The sequence below is a fragment of the Nothobranchius furzeri genome, chromosome 9 (assembly GCF_043380555.1).
Source record: "Nothobranchius furzeri strain GRZ-AD chromosome 9, NfurGRZ-RIMD1, whole genome shotgun sequence".
In the NCBI taxonomy this organism is placed as follows: domain Eukaryota; kingdom Metazoa; phylum Chordata; class Actinopteri; order Cyprinodontiformes; family Nothobranchiidae; genus Nothobranchius; species Nothobranchius furzeri.
In genome coordinates this window covers 51,462,967-51,479,774 of record NC_091749.1, presented here as the reverse complement: position 1 = coordinate 51,479,774, position 16,808 = coordinate 51,462,967, and the positions used below count along the sequence as shown (strand labels likewise).

General features: G+C 41.2%; 1 protein-coding gene across 3 annotated transcripts in view; it reads left to right on the top strand.

The window, feature by feature from the left end:
• Positions 1–16,808, top strand: part of nav2a (neuron navigator 2a) — a 122,135-nt gene that overhangs the window by 30,512 nt on the left and 74,815 nt on the right. For all 3 annotated transcript variants that reach the window (XM_015953712.3, XM_015953713.3, XM_015953711.3), the window contains exons 2-3: positions 3,966–4,083; positions 8,645–8,697. In XM_015953712.3, the coding sequence (XP_015809198.3) occupies positions 3,966–4,083; positions 8,645–8,697 (171 nt within the window). The remainder of the gene's footprint in view (positions 1–3,965; positions 4,084–8,644; positions 8,698–16,808) is intronic.

The window sequence follows — 16,808 nt, the reverse complement described above, 5'->3', positions numbered from 1 at the left end:
AATAAACACATTTTAGCTAAAACATTTCTATTGATTCTCTCATCTTGGAAGAGCACATGCAATTATGTGCCACAAGTCTATAAAACCATCACGCCCATGCCCCTGCTAACCTACAGGTCACTTGACCCTCCCTTGTAGTTTCCAGCTTTATGACTGACAGCAACTCGTTTCACCTTGTTTTTAAATGTACCTCAAACCCTCAATTTTCTCCTTCAAAGAAACCCAACACACTTGCAGAAAGCTCCTGAAGACGGCACGTTCTTTTCTCTGTGACCAGCTGAGAGAGCAAATTAAAAGGATGGAGTCTAATCCAGTCAGTCAAAGACTTTTCTTTTAGCTCATTGTTTCACTCAGGGCTGCTCTTTTTTTCTCTCCGCCGTGAGTTTGTGTTTTGGAATGCTGCCTGTATGATTTTAAAGGTCACTCTGAAGCTCTGTATTTATTGTGTGGTCTTGCTCTCTCATAAAACTTGCAGCAGTGCTCATGGAGGAAAATAACTGTACTGCATTTGTGTGTGTGACTTTGAAGTGCACACACCTGTTGTAAACCATCGTGGGAGCCATGATTCATGCGTCGTGTAGCGTGACAGAATTGCTCCAGGTCTGTTTACAGTGCAAACACATAGAATCAAGGGTCATTGCTATGTTACACACCTGAACCAACGTGTGTGTGTGTGTGTGTGTGTGTGTGTGTGTGTGTGTGTGTGTGTGTGTGTGTGGGTGGTTATTTCCTGATGGCGCAAACACGGAAGCTCTTACATTTCAAAGCCATAAAACCAAGAAAAAAAACTATTTCTACAGAATATTGGGAAACATGGCATGTAAATTATTGAGGTATTTAGAAAATTTTTATTTTGTCTTTAGCTAAGTTTGTTGCTGATGATCCATCTAAAAGACTTTCAGTCACACCTTGTTTTCTTTTAAATTCAATTCAACAACTTTGATTATTCCACACAAAATGATCTGACAAAGCTGTCCATGCCCAGTTTGTTCTGAAGGATTTCTGTTGACAGGTTATGAATAATTATAGCTTAACTTTTGGCTCCTTTTGCAGCCTCAGTTTGGAGAAACAGAGGCCATGTCTGAGATGTGAAGCGAGTTAAAAGTGAAGTTCTGTTCAAAATTTTTTTTATTTCATATATCCCTTTATGTGAAGGCTTGTTTAATTCTATTTTAAACCTTAATTTTACCATTTTATTCAGATTTCATAACTATTCTGAATGAAAAGATGACATTCTGACAGGAAGTAACTACCGTAATTTCCAGACTATAGAGCGCTCCTCAATATAAGCCGCACGGGGCTAAAAGCCGCAGATATCTACTGAATTTAAAACGTAGTTTAACTGAACGTAACTGAACTGACCAGTATCAAACAAAACAGAAAAGTTACTGATTAGTTTTTTCATCGTCCTCCTGCGCACTGAAACCACTGAAGTCATCTTCAGTGTCGGAGTTGAACAGCCTCAGAAGAGCTTCGTCACATACCTTTTCTGTGGCGATGTCAGTGTTGCTGTCATCATCCCGGGGTGAAGCTGGGAAAATGGGCAGCGCCGTTTTACTGTGAAAATAATCCTCCTGGGCGCTTTCCGTAGCTCTCCTTTAACCATTCCTTCATTAGACTTTCCAGCATCCATCCATTCTGGTTGACTAAAGCCGCACCTCATTATAAACCGCATGGTTCAAAGTGTGGGAAAAAGTAGTGGCTTACAGTGCAGAAAATACAGTATATGTAGGTGTGTGTGTGTGTGTGTGTGTGTGTGTGTGTGTGTGTGTGTGTGTGTGTGTGTGTGTGTGTGTGTGTGAGACAGGGTAAAGGTTTATATTTTTATTTTGAATTGTTCACTAGAATGTTTTTTTAATAGTTTCTTATTTTTAATGACAGCAAAAAGTCGTCTGGTGATTGAAACCAGCCAATATTAAGCATGAATGATCAGCGATCAATGAGAAACTCAGTTTATGCATTGTCTCGTAGCAATGATAGATCTGGATTATTCCCAATTATTGATCGCTTTCACCAAACAGTGATGTTTGTATAAATCAGAGCTGTGTGAGACCAACAACCAGATGGTCCAATAGTCTGAAACGTGTCATTTGCTGAGGTTTTTGGACAAATGCAAGACAACCACTTTAGTAAATGTTTTTTGCCACAGAATTTTTATTGCTATTCTATGTTAGTTTGTTGTTGAGAGGAATGAAAAAAGCTTTTAAATGTGACATAGCAGTGTTACCCCACTTCATTTCTCACATTTTCTTGCTGTTTAAATCACACTTTTTCATGCATTTTGATCCAAAATTGTTGAATAATTTGAAAATAATGAAATTGTGTCTTTGGTCCGTGCCTCTAGCCAGACAATTAGCTTTCTTAAGATGATTATTACGTTTTCTAATCCTATTTCCCGTTACTGACACTAGAAGACTTGTTTACTTGAGACTCAGTCCGTTAAATGGAATCTGTGAGTTGGCGGTGGAAAATAACAAAAGCCAGCAGAGAATTAGACGAGCAGTTGCACGTGTTTCACATCTCAGAATCAGAATCAGAATCAGAAGTTTTTATTGCCATATGTGTGCCAAGTCACAACATTAGGAAATTGCTGCGGTATTTTGGTGCAGAAGGTAAGATAGAAAAAAAATTAATTAAGAGATAAGCAAATATAAGAACTAATAAAACACTCATGATAAAACTATTAATGTAAAAAGTGGCAAGAATTTGAGAAGCAGCTATCTACTCCGTGTAGGTATTTATCTGAGTGTTTGTTGAATGGTTCAAGCACAGCATCGAGTCACCTGACTGGGACCAATCAACTTGAGTGGGCTGCCCTAGGATTTTCATTCAAAAGTCCAACTGCAGAGGGGAAGAAACTGTTTTTGTGGCGAGAGGTTCTGGTCCGAATGGATCTGAGCCTTCTGCCAGATGGGAGCGAGTCGAAGAGACTGTGTCCAGGGTGAGACGAGTCAGCTATTATCCGACCTGCACGCCTCAATGTCCTGGAGGTGTACAGATCTTGAATGGAGGGGTGTTTGCAGCCAATGACCTTCTCTGCAGAGCGCACGACACGCTGCAGCCTCTTCTTGTCCCTGGTGGTAGCTCCAGCGTACCACACGGTGAGGGAGGAGGTGAGGATGGACTCGATGATAGCGGTGTAGAACTGCCTCATCGACTGTGGTGATAGGTTGAATTTCTTCAACTGCCTCAGGAAGCACATCCTCTGCTGGGCCTTTTTTCTGATGGTGGTGATGGTGGGCTCTCATTTGAGGTCCTGGGTGATGGTGGTGCCCAGGAAGTAACATGAGTCCACCATCGTGATCTCTGCTAAGATGTTAGTTATTCTGAAGTCACACTCTTCAAACAGCTTCTGACATTCACAGACAAGCTTGTGCAACCCTTCAAATAAAGTTAGATTCCTCAGGTGTAAGTTTCATAAATTATAACTCCTCCATTAGGAGAAGAATGTGCAGCTTCATCTCAGCTGTTACTTTTGATCTCCTCAGAAATAGACACTCTTGTCTTTGGGTGAGAGTGAGGAGCTAAAAGGAGAGGAGTTAGGTAACTAATTATGAAAGAAGCTATTCAAATTATTCAGATGCTTGCTCTGCACCCCCCGTCCCCTCCTCCCCCAGGCAGTGAGGGGTCTTTTCTGTCTCCAGAGAGTGATGTCAGCAGGACCCATTGAAAACAGCCGCCGTGTGCTCTGAGATGAATGCCCAGGCTGAGCACAATGGCCCCAATTTGAATACCACGCGGATATATGCCAGATCGGAGCGGCAACAAAAGAAGGAGGGCTACTCTTCTCCCATTCAAGCATGCTGTTATTTTTGTCGTCGTAAATTTGCTGCAGCCATTTATGCCTTTTGTACTTTTTAAGTGTTGATGGAGTTCGGACCCCTCGGATGACCTCCCTGAGCTATTTTTTGAGCTGGATTTTGTTTTATTGGCTCAGAACTGAGTTTGTGTTTGTATGACTGCAGATCTACACAGACTGGGCCAACCACTACCTCGCCAAGTCAGGACACAAGCGCCTCATCAAGGACCTCCAAACGGACGTCGCGGATGGAGTGCTGCTGGCTGAGATCATACAGGTCGTTGGTGAGTTCACTTTAATTCGACTAGAAAGTCAGCTTTAAAAATCCCTCAGCTGTTGGAAGGCTGTGGCTCACTTTTAAACCAACTTTTTCTGCGTTTATGTTGCACTTAAAAACTTTCTTTTTCTGATTGTGTTTCTAAACATGTAAACTACACGCCAACATATAAACCCTCAGGCAAAAGTAATCACTTGTGTTCGGACAACAGAAACATTGCTGTGAAGTGTTTGTAAAAGGAGCTGCAACTGAGCTGTCTGCTCCTCCGTTTTTGACCTTTGCCCTCTGTGTGTCATCATAATCCATCTTGTCATTTCGTCTGGCCATCCTGAGCCTGTCATTGCATCTGCTGGCAGGCTGAAACAGGCCGACACCAGCTGACCGGTGACTCAGCATGTCTGTCTCCTCTCCCAGCTCTTCCCCCTCTGACCCAGATCGCATACAAACACTACCACAGTTCTCATTAGGTAGCTGCTGTGCATGGTGCTGCTTTCCATCTGGAGAACATTCGTTACAATTCAGTGCAGAGTAAAAATCACATCCAACCTTAACTTATAACCATATTATTTATTTTAAATCACACCCACTGTTTCCTCCAGCAAAATCAGACATAGTAGACTTCGGTTGAGTTCGCCCTGCTAGCTTTTAATAAAATTTTAATAAATTGAACATTTACGTTTTCTACCTTTGCTCCTACTGGTTGAAAGCAGAATTACAACAGTCATGAATAACCCTGGCACAGCCTACTGCACAGGGACCATAGGGATAGGGCGTTCTCGCTAGCTGGACCAAAATGCACTTCCCTTATCTGTTAGGCTCTGACCTACTTTTATGATCATGATTTTAACTCTGTGGGTTAGATGTTGCTGATGTTTTAAATGATCTCACTCTGTAATTTTTACTTTGTTGGTTTTGATTGTCTCTGCTGGGTTTTATCTGTTTTAATTTATCGTTGTACAGCACTTTGGTAGCATGCTTCATGCCCGTCAGATGCTTTATAAATAAAGGCTGAGTTAAGCTGAGTGCTGTAGCTAGCAATAACAATGAGCTAACGCTAACATGAACCAGCTGATACTAAAATAAACCACGAAGTAAAAAGTTCAACGCTGTTGGACAAACAATATTAATACTTTCAAATCCAGTAACAACAAAGCCAGGTCACCATCGGTCCATGGTTTTGTAGCCTCCTTTAGCTTCCTTAAATGAGTGTATTCTGCACCAATGTTCAATTTGGTGTTAGCTCTTTGCATTTCCTCCAAAGACATTACTCTTACTTTTACTTCCAGGCTCTGCCATGATGCCAACAAAAAGCATAATTCTTCATATTTTTATGGATTTTATTTATGGTGAACCAAAAAAACCTACCTGCTAGCCTTTATGTTTGCTACCAGCTCAGAAAACAGCTGTTGGTGTAAAGCAGGGAGAAACCTCCCACTAGTGTGAACCACAAAACTGTTAAGTGCAGCTTCTGATCAGCAGAGAGCTCTGCACAATGCTGTCCAATGTTGCTCAAAAACCTCTGAAACCACTTTGAAAGCAATAGCTTAAAGTTTTAAAAAGTCTTTGGTGTTGCTTTAAAACAGAACTTGCGTTTCTGCATGAAGACATGAAGCTACCTTTGCTTGTCATAATTATTTCCTCTGAGTAACATGTTTTAACAGCCTGTCCAACAGCATCAACATGTTGCTACTGTGACTTACATAGTGATGATTTCAAAGCAATGATTTATTAGATGTGTATTTTCTAAGATGTGTTTGCCAGCAAAACCACTGGGCCCAGAGACATTACCGCTAAAAGTATCCGCCTTCACACAAATACATTTTAAGGATGTATCATTTTTACTTGATAGAGTTCAAAGTAGAGATGTCCCCATCATGATTTTGTTGCCCCTTAAACCAGCCCTAGTTCATTTCTGCCAAAATCAAGTCTTAATTCAATACATACACTATTCTGCTTTAACTTTATTGATTTTTATTCACACATGCAGGATACAGGCCATTAAGTTATTAAAGTCGTAGGTGGAAGTTTCTGTAGAAGATCACAGTGTAAAATCTCAAGAATTACACATGACAGCATCCATAAACACAAGTTGGTGATATAGCAATATACACTTGAATAAGAAAAATGTTATTTGAAGTAGTATATATGAATTTAACGGAACCTTCCAATCAGCTCTGCTGTGTTTTGAGCTGATTTATGACTGGTGATTAGGGTTGTCATGGTGTGAAAATTTAACCTCACGGTTATTGTGACCAAAATTATCACGGTTTTTGGTATTATCGCGGTATTTTTTAAACGTGTTACATTTTCATATAACTAAATAAACCCTGTATATCAGGAAAATATTGTCCTCGGTTTGTGTCCTTCCAGTGAACTTTGCAGATGTGGGAAAATGTCATCAGGCAGTAATCATTGTTAAATTCTTAATCATTCTCGGAGAGAGACCAACTCTTATTTGCTCCTGGGAGCCCCGTAATGCATAACGTCATTTCAATATGGGGGTGTCCGTGACACGGTTTATATGCAGGTAGCGGTGCTGCGGCAGCTTTATATAGCAACTCGTTGCATTCTCCCTCAACCCAAATCCTCGGATCACATATTTTAGCTAAAACGCTAACGTTAGCTTGCCTTGCGTTGACTGTAGAGTTGCGGGTGATGGTCACGCAGATGTGTCATGAGGTCTGAAGCGTTGCTGCCTTTCACAGACACTTTTTCTGTACGTGCTGCAAACAGGATCGCCGTCTTCTATCAACTGTCCCTTGGCATTCTTCAAATATCCAAAAGATGCCCGTACTTCCCACTCTGTCTTCTTTGAGGGATAATAAATGTCCTGAGCATTGCCATCTCCTCCTTTGGCCATTATTTCAACTTTAGCTTCAAGAAAGTTTTGGTTGTAAACAACAAAGTGCGCATGTGCCGCCGGTACCTTCAGCAGATGATACGGTGGCTGGTAAGGGTCACCGCGCCTACACCACAGCCACGGTAACCCACCAAGATAATATATTTTTTAAAATACAAGATAGTTATTATTATTATTGTCAACATTTTTACCAGGGTTTACCGCTACACCGGTTACCGTGACAACCCTGCTGGTGATTAACAAAAACACATGTGTTCACCTGTGGGAGATGAGAGACAATGAGCCTACATTGTTTAACGTCTAAATTGACCTCTTGTTCACACTGATGCAGAGTATTTTGTCTTAAATTAAGCAAATTAAAAGGGAAACAATTGCAGACATTTTCCATAGAGTGATCTCGATATTTTTGGCTTTTTGCATCTTTGAGCTCACCTCCAGCTTCTGATGAAAGCATATTATCGGATGAACAACAAAGAGTTGGTGTTTTATGGCTCCGCTGATAAAAAAAACATATGAAGCAGGTAACTATAGTGATCAGGAGCTGAGTGCAGCCAATCAGAATCAACAAACCACAGCTGTGATGGAGATCCCAGATCCAATATTTAAGATTGGATCAGGAATATGGAGTTGGTCCACCCTTTCATTGATAACAGCTTCAACTCTTCAGGAAATGATTTTCATGAGGTTTAGGAGTTTATTTATGAGATTTTCTTTTATAACTCTTTCCAAAGTGCGTTGGTGAGTTCAGACATTGATGCAGGATTGGAAGGCCTAGCTCACAAGTGCATCCCAGTAATTTTTGTTCTTTTACAACATGAAAAATAATGATCCATATCCTTTGTGCCAACTTCACCTCTGACCCCTTGTGTACATTTCATTATGTCTTTTGGGGTTTTGATGGACAAAAATAATTTAGAGTGATTATGTAAAACAGAAGGTAAAAAGAAAAGGTTATTAAAAAAAATGACACAAAGTAGCAGATGCACCAAATCGTCCATTTAATTCATCCCCTGTCCTAAACATGCCTGGTATAAAGGGTGACAGTGGACAGTAGCAGGAAGTGACCTCCAGCAGAAGCAGGCTCAGGATGGGGGTACCATCTGTTTCAACTGACTGGTGGGGGGGTGAGAGGACAGGACAGAGACACCTGATATGGGAATAAAAGGCTGCTGCAATAACATGCACATGTATTAAGAGTTAGGAAAGTGATCACGAAGCATCTATTGGTCGTGATCTAGACGCCAGCCCCGCCGCGACGCAGAACTGTCGGCTCAGTTGTCAGCTGTGATTTGACTGCAGTGTCTCAGCTGTTGTGGGTCGGGCCTCTAATGGACTAGAGCTATCCCTGACACACACACACACACACACACACACACACACACACACACACACACACACACACACACACACCCACACACACACACACACACACACACACACACGACACCTTCTTTAAGAGAGCAGTACAACGCTGCTGGTTGGTTGGTTTCATTCTCATTTGCTGGAACCAGATAATGTTTCATGCCTCTGCAAAAAAGTGTGTCTGTGTCTGCTGCTCCACACTCAGACTGAAGCTCTCTGGGACACTACCAAGCCTCCATCTTTTGAAAGAAAAGAGAGGATTACTTCATCTGAACGCAGCTGAAATGAGTCTAATCTTTCCTTTTTGTCCTTCTGTCCCTGTTTCCTCTTTCTGTCTCCAATTCAGCCAATGAAAAGATTGATGATATCAATGGCTGTCCCAAGAGCCGTTCTCAGATGGTAAGTGACTTTCCAAATATTTTTTTATTAATTATACACGTTGTGTCATTCAGCTGTGAGAAGTAACACACCTCTTTGATTTAGTACCCCAGTGGTCCCCACTGGAAGTTGTGGTTCCCATGAGTGATTGTAGACGGGGTTCGTTAGTTCGTTTATATTTACTTTTCTGGTCCAGTGGGCTACCGGCTCTGAAACATCTGGTTCAGACTTCTGGCTGTTGGCATTCAGTTGAAAGCATCGTAGGTTTTGGTTTTGGAGCCACTTTTGCTTCGTATTATTATGACTTGCTAAGAGGAGTTCTCAGCTTTCCCACCACTTCAAGCATCTAAGAGAGACCAGTGCGGGTAAAAATAATAGAAACAACTATGAAATACTCGTTTTTGTTGTTTTTGTATTGCTGCTGGTGGCATTTGTACGTTATTAGTCTTCGGTTCTCTGTAGGAAATAAACCAAGCATCCTGGGGCAGAGCTGCCCTTCGCCGGATGTGATGGGTTTTAAATTGGGCCAGTGTGCCAGCTGTGTGTGTGTGTGGGGGGGGGGGGGGGGGGGGGGGCTATTTTGGCCCACCAGCCAGATTATTGAAGCATTTCAAAGCACCTAGAGAGACAGAGGGTGACACACACACACCCCCAAATGTATCATCTGAGAGGGAGGTGAAGGCACAGCTGATCCCTGAACCCTCACCGTGGGGACATTCTTTTCACCGATGTCAAAGCCTTTTTTAAGAGCCTGCTTCTCTTGTTTTGAATGCAGTCTGTTTCTATATTGGTATGCTTTTGATTCACATTCATTTATATATTAAGTAAAATACAGAAAAAAAAACATTATTTGTCAGTCCCTGTAGGATTTTGCAGACCTTTTTTTTTCCAAAAAGCTGAATATTTTTCTATAATCTGTTTTGGACTTTGTTCTAGAAATAAAATTTTGACTTCTGTCATCTTTAACATGGACACTTCCTCATTTTTTGTCCCCAGCACATTGTAGGAAACTGACTTGCACAGATTAGAACAGGTTTGAGGGGAAACGTGATTGTTTGGTGTTGGACTTAAGTAAAAAAACTGGGTAGGGGGTGAAGGTGATGGGTGAAATTAGCCCAAATGTTGTGGTGACTAGTCAAAACTGCACATCGAAGAAAAGTTGCAGAAAATAGCAGAATTTGTATATATAGTTATGATCACATTTCATATTTCTGGAGAGGCAGATGTGTAATACTGGAAAAGATACCTGTTTTGGGTTTTTTTCATTGAAAGTGAAGAAAATGGGATTAAATGCTGTGAAAAGTTCACAAAATATAATGTAAATTCACCTTTTCTCATCATTATGGTTTTAGTAGACTTATAAATTAGGCTTAAATCAAATAGGAAACAATCACTTAGCAACAAAACCTCACTGATCCTTGTCACTTCATCACACACACATGCACACATTCACCTCACCACACACTAATTAAACAGATTTGTTGTGTCTGAATCTCTGCTGCTGGTTTGTGTTCCAGTTCAGCAACGCAGCCTCGCTGACAGACAGCAGCAGGGATATAATCCGGCCTCAGATCAGCTGTTCGAAGGAATCCAACAGATCAAATTCTTAAATCAATAACAGCTCCTGCCTAACCTTTTGGTGGGTTTCACCAACAATAAGCTGCTTTTCTCTCACCAACAGAACCATGTACACAAAAGGAAGCTATGATTTAAAATGTTTCTTATGTTGTGAAAACTTTTACTATTTTATCTTTTAATTGGTTTGTGTAAACAAAGTACACCATGCCTCATGATTAAAAAACTACGTTTTTGAGCTCACACCAATTTTTGTTGCTCCTTTGTAAAGATGTTAATGCAAGATCAAAAGTTATCAATTTGTTATAATAATAATAATAATAATCATCATCATCATCATCATCTCTTTGAAGAATTTACAGACTTTTTGGGACAGATAGATCTTGTGTTGTTGTTTTAGTGTAGATGAACTTTTACAAGGAAGTTTTGACAAAGTATTTTATCCATTTCATGAATTATTATTACCTTAATATTAATAACACAAATTTAACATCATTATTGTCTTATATTAATTATATCAATACATTTATTTACAGAAAGTGTGTAGTATATCAACACATTTATTTAAAGTGAGTGTGTAGTTTCCTGGCGATAGGAGGCAGTGTACACCTAAATCATTGCAAGCAAGCAGTAATTGTGTGTTTGAATGAAACCTTAACAGCAATTGGTCATAAAAGCCAAAAACTCCTTGGAGATTTGCAGCCCAATTTGTTTTTGAAATTATTTTTTAAATGAATAAACTGTATTGTTAGACAGAATTACCTCAATTGGATCTCTGTTTCACAGTCTCAGTATTTTCATCAGCCTTAAGGAGAACTGGAATCAGTGGGAGCAGCCGAGCTAAGGGCAGGTGCAACCCCAGTCATTATGCAAATGTCCTCTTTGTGTGTTGTAGTGCTGTCAAAACAAACACACACACACACCGGCTCATGCAGTTTATTTGGCAGCTGTGTCTGAATAGTGAGAGCCCACTTTTTTCTTCACTTAGTTTCATTGCTTTCAAACTCCCAAAGCTTCCAAAGCTGCTGCCAATTACCACCACTTAACTTAACCTCAGCCTCGAAAGGAATAAACATGGAAATCAGCTCCATCGGTGGAGTAAACTGTAGCACCCTCACCCTACTCTCATGCTAGCTGATTAGCATACGGCTAGTAAGTGAGTGGCTGTTTTAACAACTGTTACACACTTGTTAAATGGACCCCCGTCATTTGGTCATTGCGTTGCCACCCACTCAGGTTCAGACCGAGTGTGTTTGTGAATTTAGCTCAGAGCAACGATGCTGGCTTCCCACTGAGCTGTAAAAGCCACACAGGATGTTCATGTGCACACACACACACACACACACACACACACACACACACACACACACACACACACACACACACACAATCCTACTAAGGCAGCGCTATTATAGCATCTCCAATTAAAGAAGTAATCTGTGAAGTGATGTGAACTTTTTCTGCTCTAAGATGTAAGGAAGACAGAATGAATCACCATGAGAGCCGGTTCAGTAGTTTTAATCCTTAATGTTGATGAAGCTGGCTGCTGTTTTCTGCTGCTCCTTTGGGAGATTGATATCCAGAGCGGTTAAAAACCAGCAGGACCAGGTGGTTCATAGACTTTTCTACCTGTAGGTGCTTGTTCAAAAGTCTTTACCAACAATGGAGCTTTCCTGTATAAATCTTCTTGTCTCGTAGCTTCAGGTGCAGCAGTATTTATAACTGACAGACAGGTCTCACTTGGTAATTCGCCCGCAGTGTTTTCGCTCCTTTTTTTTTTGTAAATGTTATTACATTTTTGTTTTCTTTGCAAAAGAGATTGGAATTGAAGTTCTCTCTTTACACATGGGAAATGATTTATAGTTTCACATAATGATTAATCAGAGGAAGAAAAAGAACTGTCTCTGTTGCAATGCAACAAAATACAAACAATATAAATATTGACTGCAGATTCTGACCTGTGGTCTTAAGAGAAGTCACCTACGACTATGGACAATGTCAGGCTGAAGACAGAATAATGAAGCTCAATAACAAAAGCTTACCCCGTGTGACTTATGGTCTCGTTAATCTTCACGCTGTGGCAGAAGACTGATGAATGTTCAGGCTTTCGATCAGCACTGGTATTTGCTGAAGATGTGCTTGGAGCATTTCTTGTTTTCTTAAAAGTCATCTGCTGAGGTCACAGTTAGTTCATTCATAGCAGAAAAAACTGCGTAAAACAGAAACCCCCTGCAGAACCTGGGAAAGATGTGGCCTTTATGAAAGAATGTATGTTTTTAGGCTTGTTGTGAAATTTAAAACAAGAGATTTTAGAGCAATCAGGTTAATGCTGACCACCGTTATTGTAAAGCACACTTTTGAATGATCAATTTTTATCAAATTAATTTCAATCACAATTTACAACTTATTTCTGGTTTGCTTTGTATTGCTAACCTTAATTTTTCTACTATTAAAAATAACATTGGGTTGTTTTATTAGTGATTTTTATGTTTCCAACAGGAATACATTTCAATGTCAAATATTACCTGAAATAATTCAAAATTCTGTTGTCAGATGATTTGTTATGATAAAAGTTGTTCATACCAACCAACCATGAGACAACACACGCACACGCACACACACACACACACACACACACACACACACACACACACACATACACACACGCGTTCTTCCCTTTCTAGAAGGTGTGTGTCTTGTTACACCTGGTGAAATCTAACACTCTCAGACATGGTGGGGGCAGTGTGATGTTTTTTGCTGCTTCATGACCATGAACACCTGCTGTAACTGATGAAATTGTGAGTTCTGTGTCCGAAAACTTCATTTTGAATGGTCTTAGGTTATCTACACTCAACAAAAATATAAACACAACACCTTTGTTTCTGCTCCGATTTTTCATGAGATGGACTAAAGGATCGAAAATTCATTCCAGAGACACAGTATTACCATTTCTCTCAAATATTGTTCACAAATCAGTCTAAATGTGTGATAGTGAGCACTTCTGCTTTGCTGAGATAGTCCATCTCACCTCACTGGTGTGCCACATCAAGATGCTGATCCAACATCATGAGTAGTGCACAGGTGTACCTTATACTGCCCACAATAAAAGGCCACCCTGGAATGTGCAGTTTTGTCTCACAGCAAAATGCCACAGATGCCACAAGCATCGAGGGAGCGTGCAATTGGCATGCTGATAGCAGGAATGTCAACCGCATCTGTTGCTCGTGCATTGAATGTTCATTTCTCCACCATAAGCCGTCTCCAAAGGCGTTTCAGAGAATATGGCAGTACATCCAACCAGCCTTACAACCGCAGACGATGTGTAACCACACCAGCCCAGGACCTCCACATCCAGCAGGTTCACCTCCAAGATCGTCTGAGACCAGCCACTCAGACAGCTGCTGAAACAATGAGTTTGCTTAACCAAACAATTGCTGCACAAACTGTCAGAAACCGTCTCAGGGAAGCTCAACTGCATGCTCGTCGGCCTCATCGGGGTCTTGACCTGACTCCAGCTCGTCGCCGTAACAGACTTGAGTGGGCAAATGCTCACATTCGATGGCGTCTGGCACGTTGGAGAGGTGTTCTCTTCACGGATGAATCTCGGTTTACATTGTTCAGGGCAGATGGCAGACAGTGTGTGTGGCGTTGTGTGGGTGAGCGCTTTGCTGTTGTCAATGTTGTGGATTGAGTGGCCCATAGTGGTGGTGGGGTTATGGTATGGGCAGGCATCTGTTATGGACGAAGAACAGGTGCATTTTATTGATGGCATTTTGAATGCACAGAGATACTGTGATGAGATCCTGAGGCCCATTGCTGCGCCGTACATCCATGAACATCACCTCATGTTTCAGCAAGATAATGCACGGCCCCATGTTGCAAGGATCTGTACACAGTTCTTGGAAGCTGAAAATGTCCCAGTTCTTGCATGGCCAGCATACTCACCTGACATGTCTCCTGTTGAGCATGTTTGGGATGTGCTTGACCGGCGTATACGACAGCATGTATCAGTTCCCACTAATATCCAACAACTTTGCACAGCCATTGAAGAGGAGTGGACCAACATTCCACAGGCCACAATTGACAATCTGATAAACTCTATGCGAAGAAGATGTGCTGCACTGCATGAGGCAAATGGTGGTCACACCAGATACTGACCGGTTCTGAGTCCCCAGACCCCCAATAAAGCAAAAAACTGCACATTCCAGGGTGGCCTTTTATTGTGGGCAGTATAAGGTACACCTGTGCACCACTCATGATGTCAGATCAGCATCTTGATGTAGCACACCTGTGAGGTGGGATGGATTATCTCAGCAAAGCACAGGTGCTCACTATCACACATTTAGACTGATTTGTGAACAATGTTTGAGAGAAATGGTAATATTGTGTATCTGGAATGAATTTTAGCTCTTTAAGTCCATTTAATGAAAAATTGGAGCAGAAACAAAGGTGTTGCGTTTATATTTTTGTTGAGTGTATGTTTGACACTGGAATTTTTTTGCTGATCTAACATTTATTCGTAGAAAACATTGTATATGTTTACAGTGTGGTGTAAACACCTGGGTTATAAGAAACACCAGAGAAAGCTACATTACTGTTTTGTGTTGGTGGGTGTTGGCGACCCACAACAACGTGAAATCTGTTTGAGTAGAAAATTTACTTTTTTTCATTTTCCTGATTTTCTTTAGAGACTTTCTCAGTTGAATATTGAGGAAACACAAAGTGCTGACAGAGAACAGTCACATTTTCACGTGTTCATTATTTGGAACTGGTTTTAGAACTGGCTCAGTATCAAACCCCAAACCTCTAATCAGTAAAATCCTGTTTCTGACACATAACGCTCTTGTTCAAACACACTCGTTCTACCTCTCTGCTTTCACTCCCTCCCTCCTCTCTCTCTCTCTCTCTCTCTCTCTCTCTCTCTCTCTCTCTCTCTCACACACACACACACACACACACACACACACACACACACACACACACACACACACACACACACACACACACACACAATAGCAGCCCTGTGATTGAGGGAAGTGTTTGTTCAGCGGGCTGGCTAGGCCCTGTGCTGCTGCTAGGATCTGGACAGAAGCAGGCAGTGACGGCAGCCCAGGCCAAGGTGTGCAGCGTGGTTGAGGCAGAGCTACAGGAACACACCTGACACTCAGCCATGTGCACAAGGAGCTACCTCATAGTTCTGGAAGGCTGAAGAAATCTGTTGCCAGTGGAGGCTTCTGCCTTCTTTAGAGGTAGATTCCTCTCAGCTTTCTGCAAGTATTCTTACCTTTAGGTTGTTCTGTTTCTCTATACTTTCTAACATTTTCTGATTATTCTTAATATTTGGTTTGTCGCCTGGCTAGGCAGAAAGCGTGTGGAGGGAAGTAAGTAACCAAAGAGTGAGTGTAAAGACTTTTATTGTCTTGTAAGTACTGGGGTGCAGTTTATTGCATTTTTGGAAATTTTAGTGTACTCCTTGTGAACTTGATGATCACCGAGTGTGTGCCTCTGAAATCTGGTTTGGTTATGGGTGCTTTAAAGACGAGGAATTGACCACTTTAAATCAGACGTGTAGATAACTTTTTAAAAACCTCAGTAAAATAATAACCCTGCAACAAGAGTTTACATGTTTATGTTCTCAGATCATTTTTACTAATAAAATCAAAACAGTTGTCTCACTGAGGAAGGTTTTTGGGCAGATCTAACCCACTAAATGATGTTCCGCTTGGTATTCTGAAGCTCCTCATCCTCAAGGTTTTAAATAGCATGAGGTTTCAGTATTTCTACCCCCTGAGAGGCGCGGACGGGGTGCATCTCAGCAGGACAGTCCTGATTGGTACCTCACAGGAGCATGCTCCTAAAGCCAACTGATAGTTAGGCTTCTAATTTTGGGTGGTAGGAGAGTGGTTCAGTCACTCAAGTGAGGTTTAGGATGCGGGGTATTAATGAAATCCTGGACTAGAGGGGTGTTTCAAAGGAGTTTATTTTTAGGGAGTTGGTGGTATTCGGAGGGCTCAGCGGTCTGCATTCCAACTGTTCCTAAAGTTTCTGCTGGATCACCTTGAAGGACAGAATGTGTCCGGCCTGCAGACAGCTGGTTCTGAGGTCAGAGGTCACTAGAACGACAGCAGCGGTAGCACCGGGTTTTCAACTTAATCAGTGACTGCGAGTCCGGTGGCTTTTTCCTTTTGGCTTTTTATGATCCTTATAGGAAGGAACAGATTTGGGAAGGTTACATTTGACTGGAAAGTTTTAATGACTTTTTAGATTTTGACTGAATGTTGACTTAGGTGAAAGTGGATGTTATTCATTTTCAAATGTTTAAACCTGGAAGTGACTTGCTGTGAAAAAAATCTAATAATTCATGTTTAATTTTTAAATAATCTGATAACAGCCACCCAGGGCAATAATGTCTCATTTTAACCCATTAAACTCAAATCAAGACTTTGGTATTTATTGTTCCACGGAGCTCATCAGATCTGTGCTCCTGTAACTTTGTTCTTTTATGATGAGGTTGTCTATTTAAGGATGCACGGCATGCTGGGTAGGTGCTCTTGGGA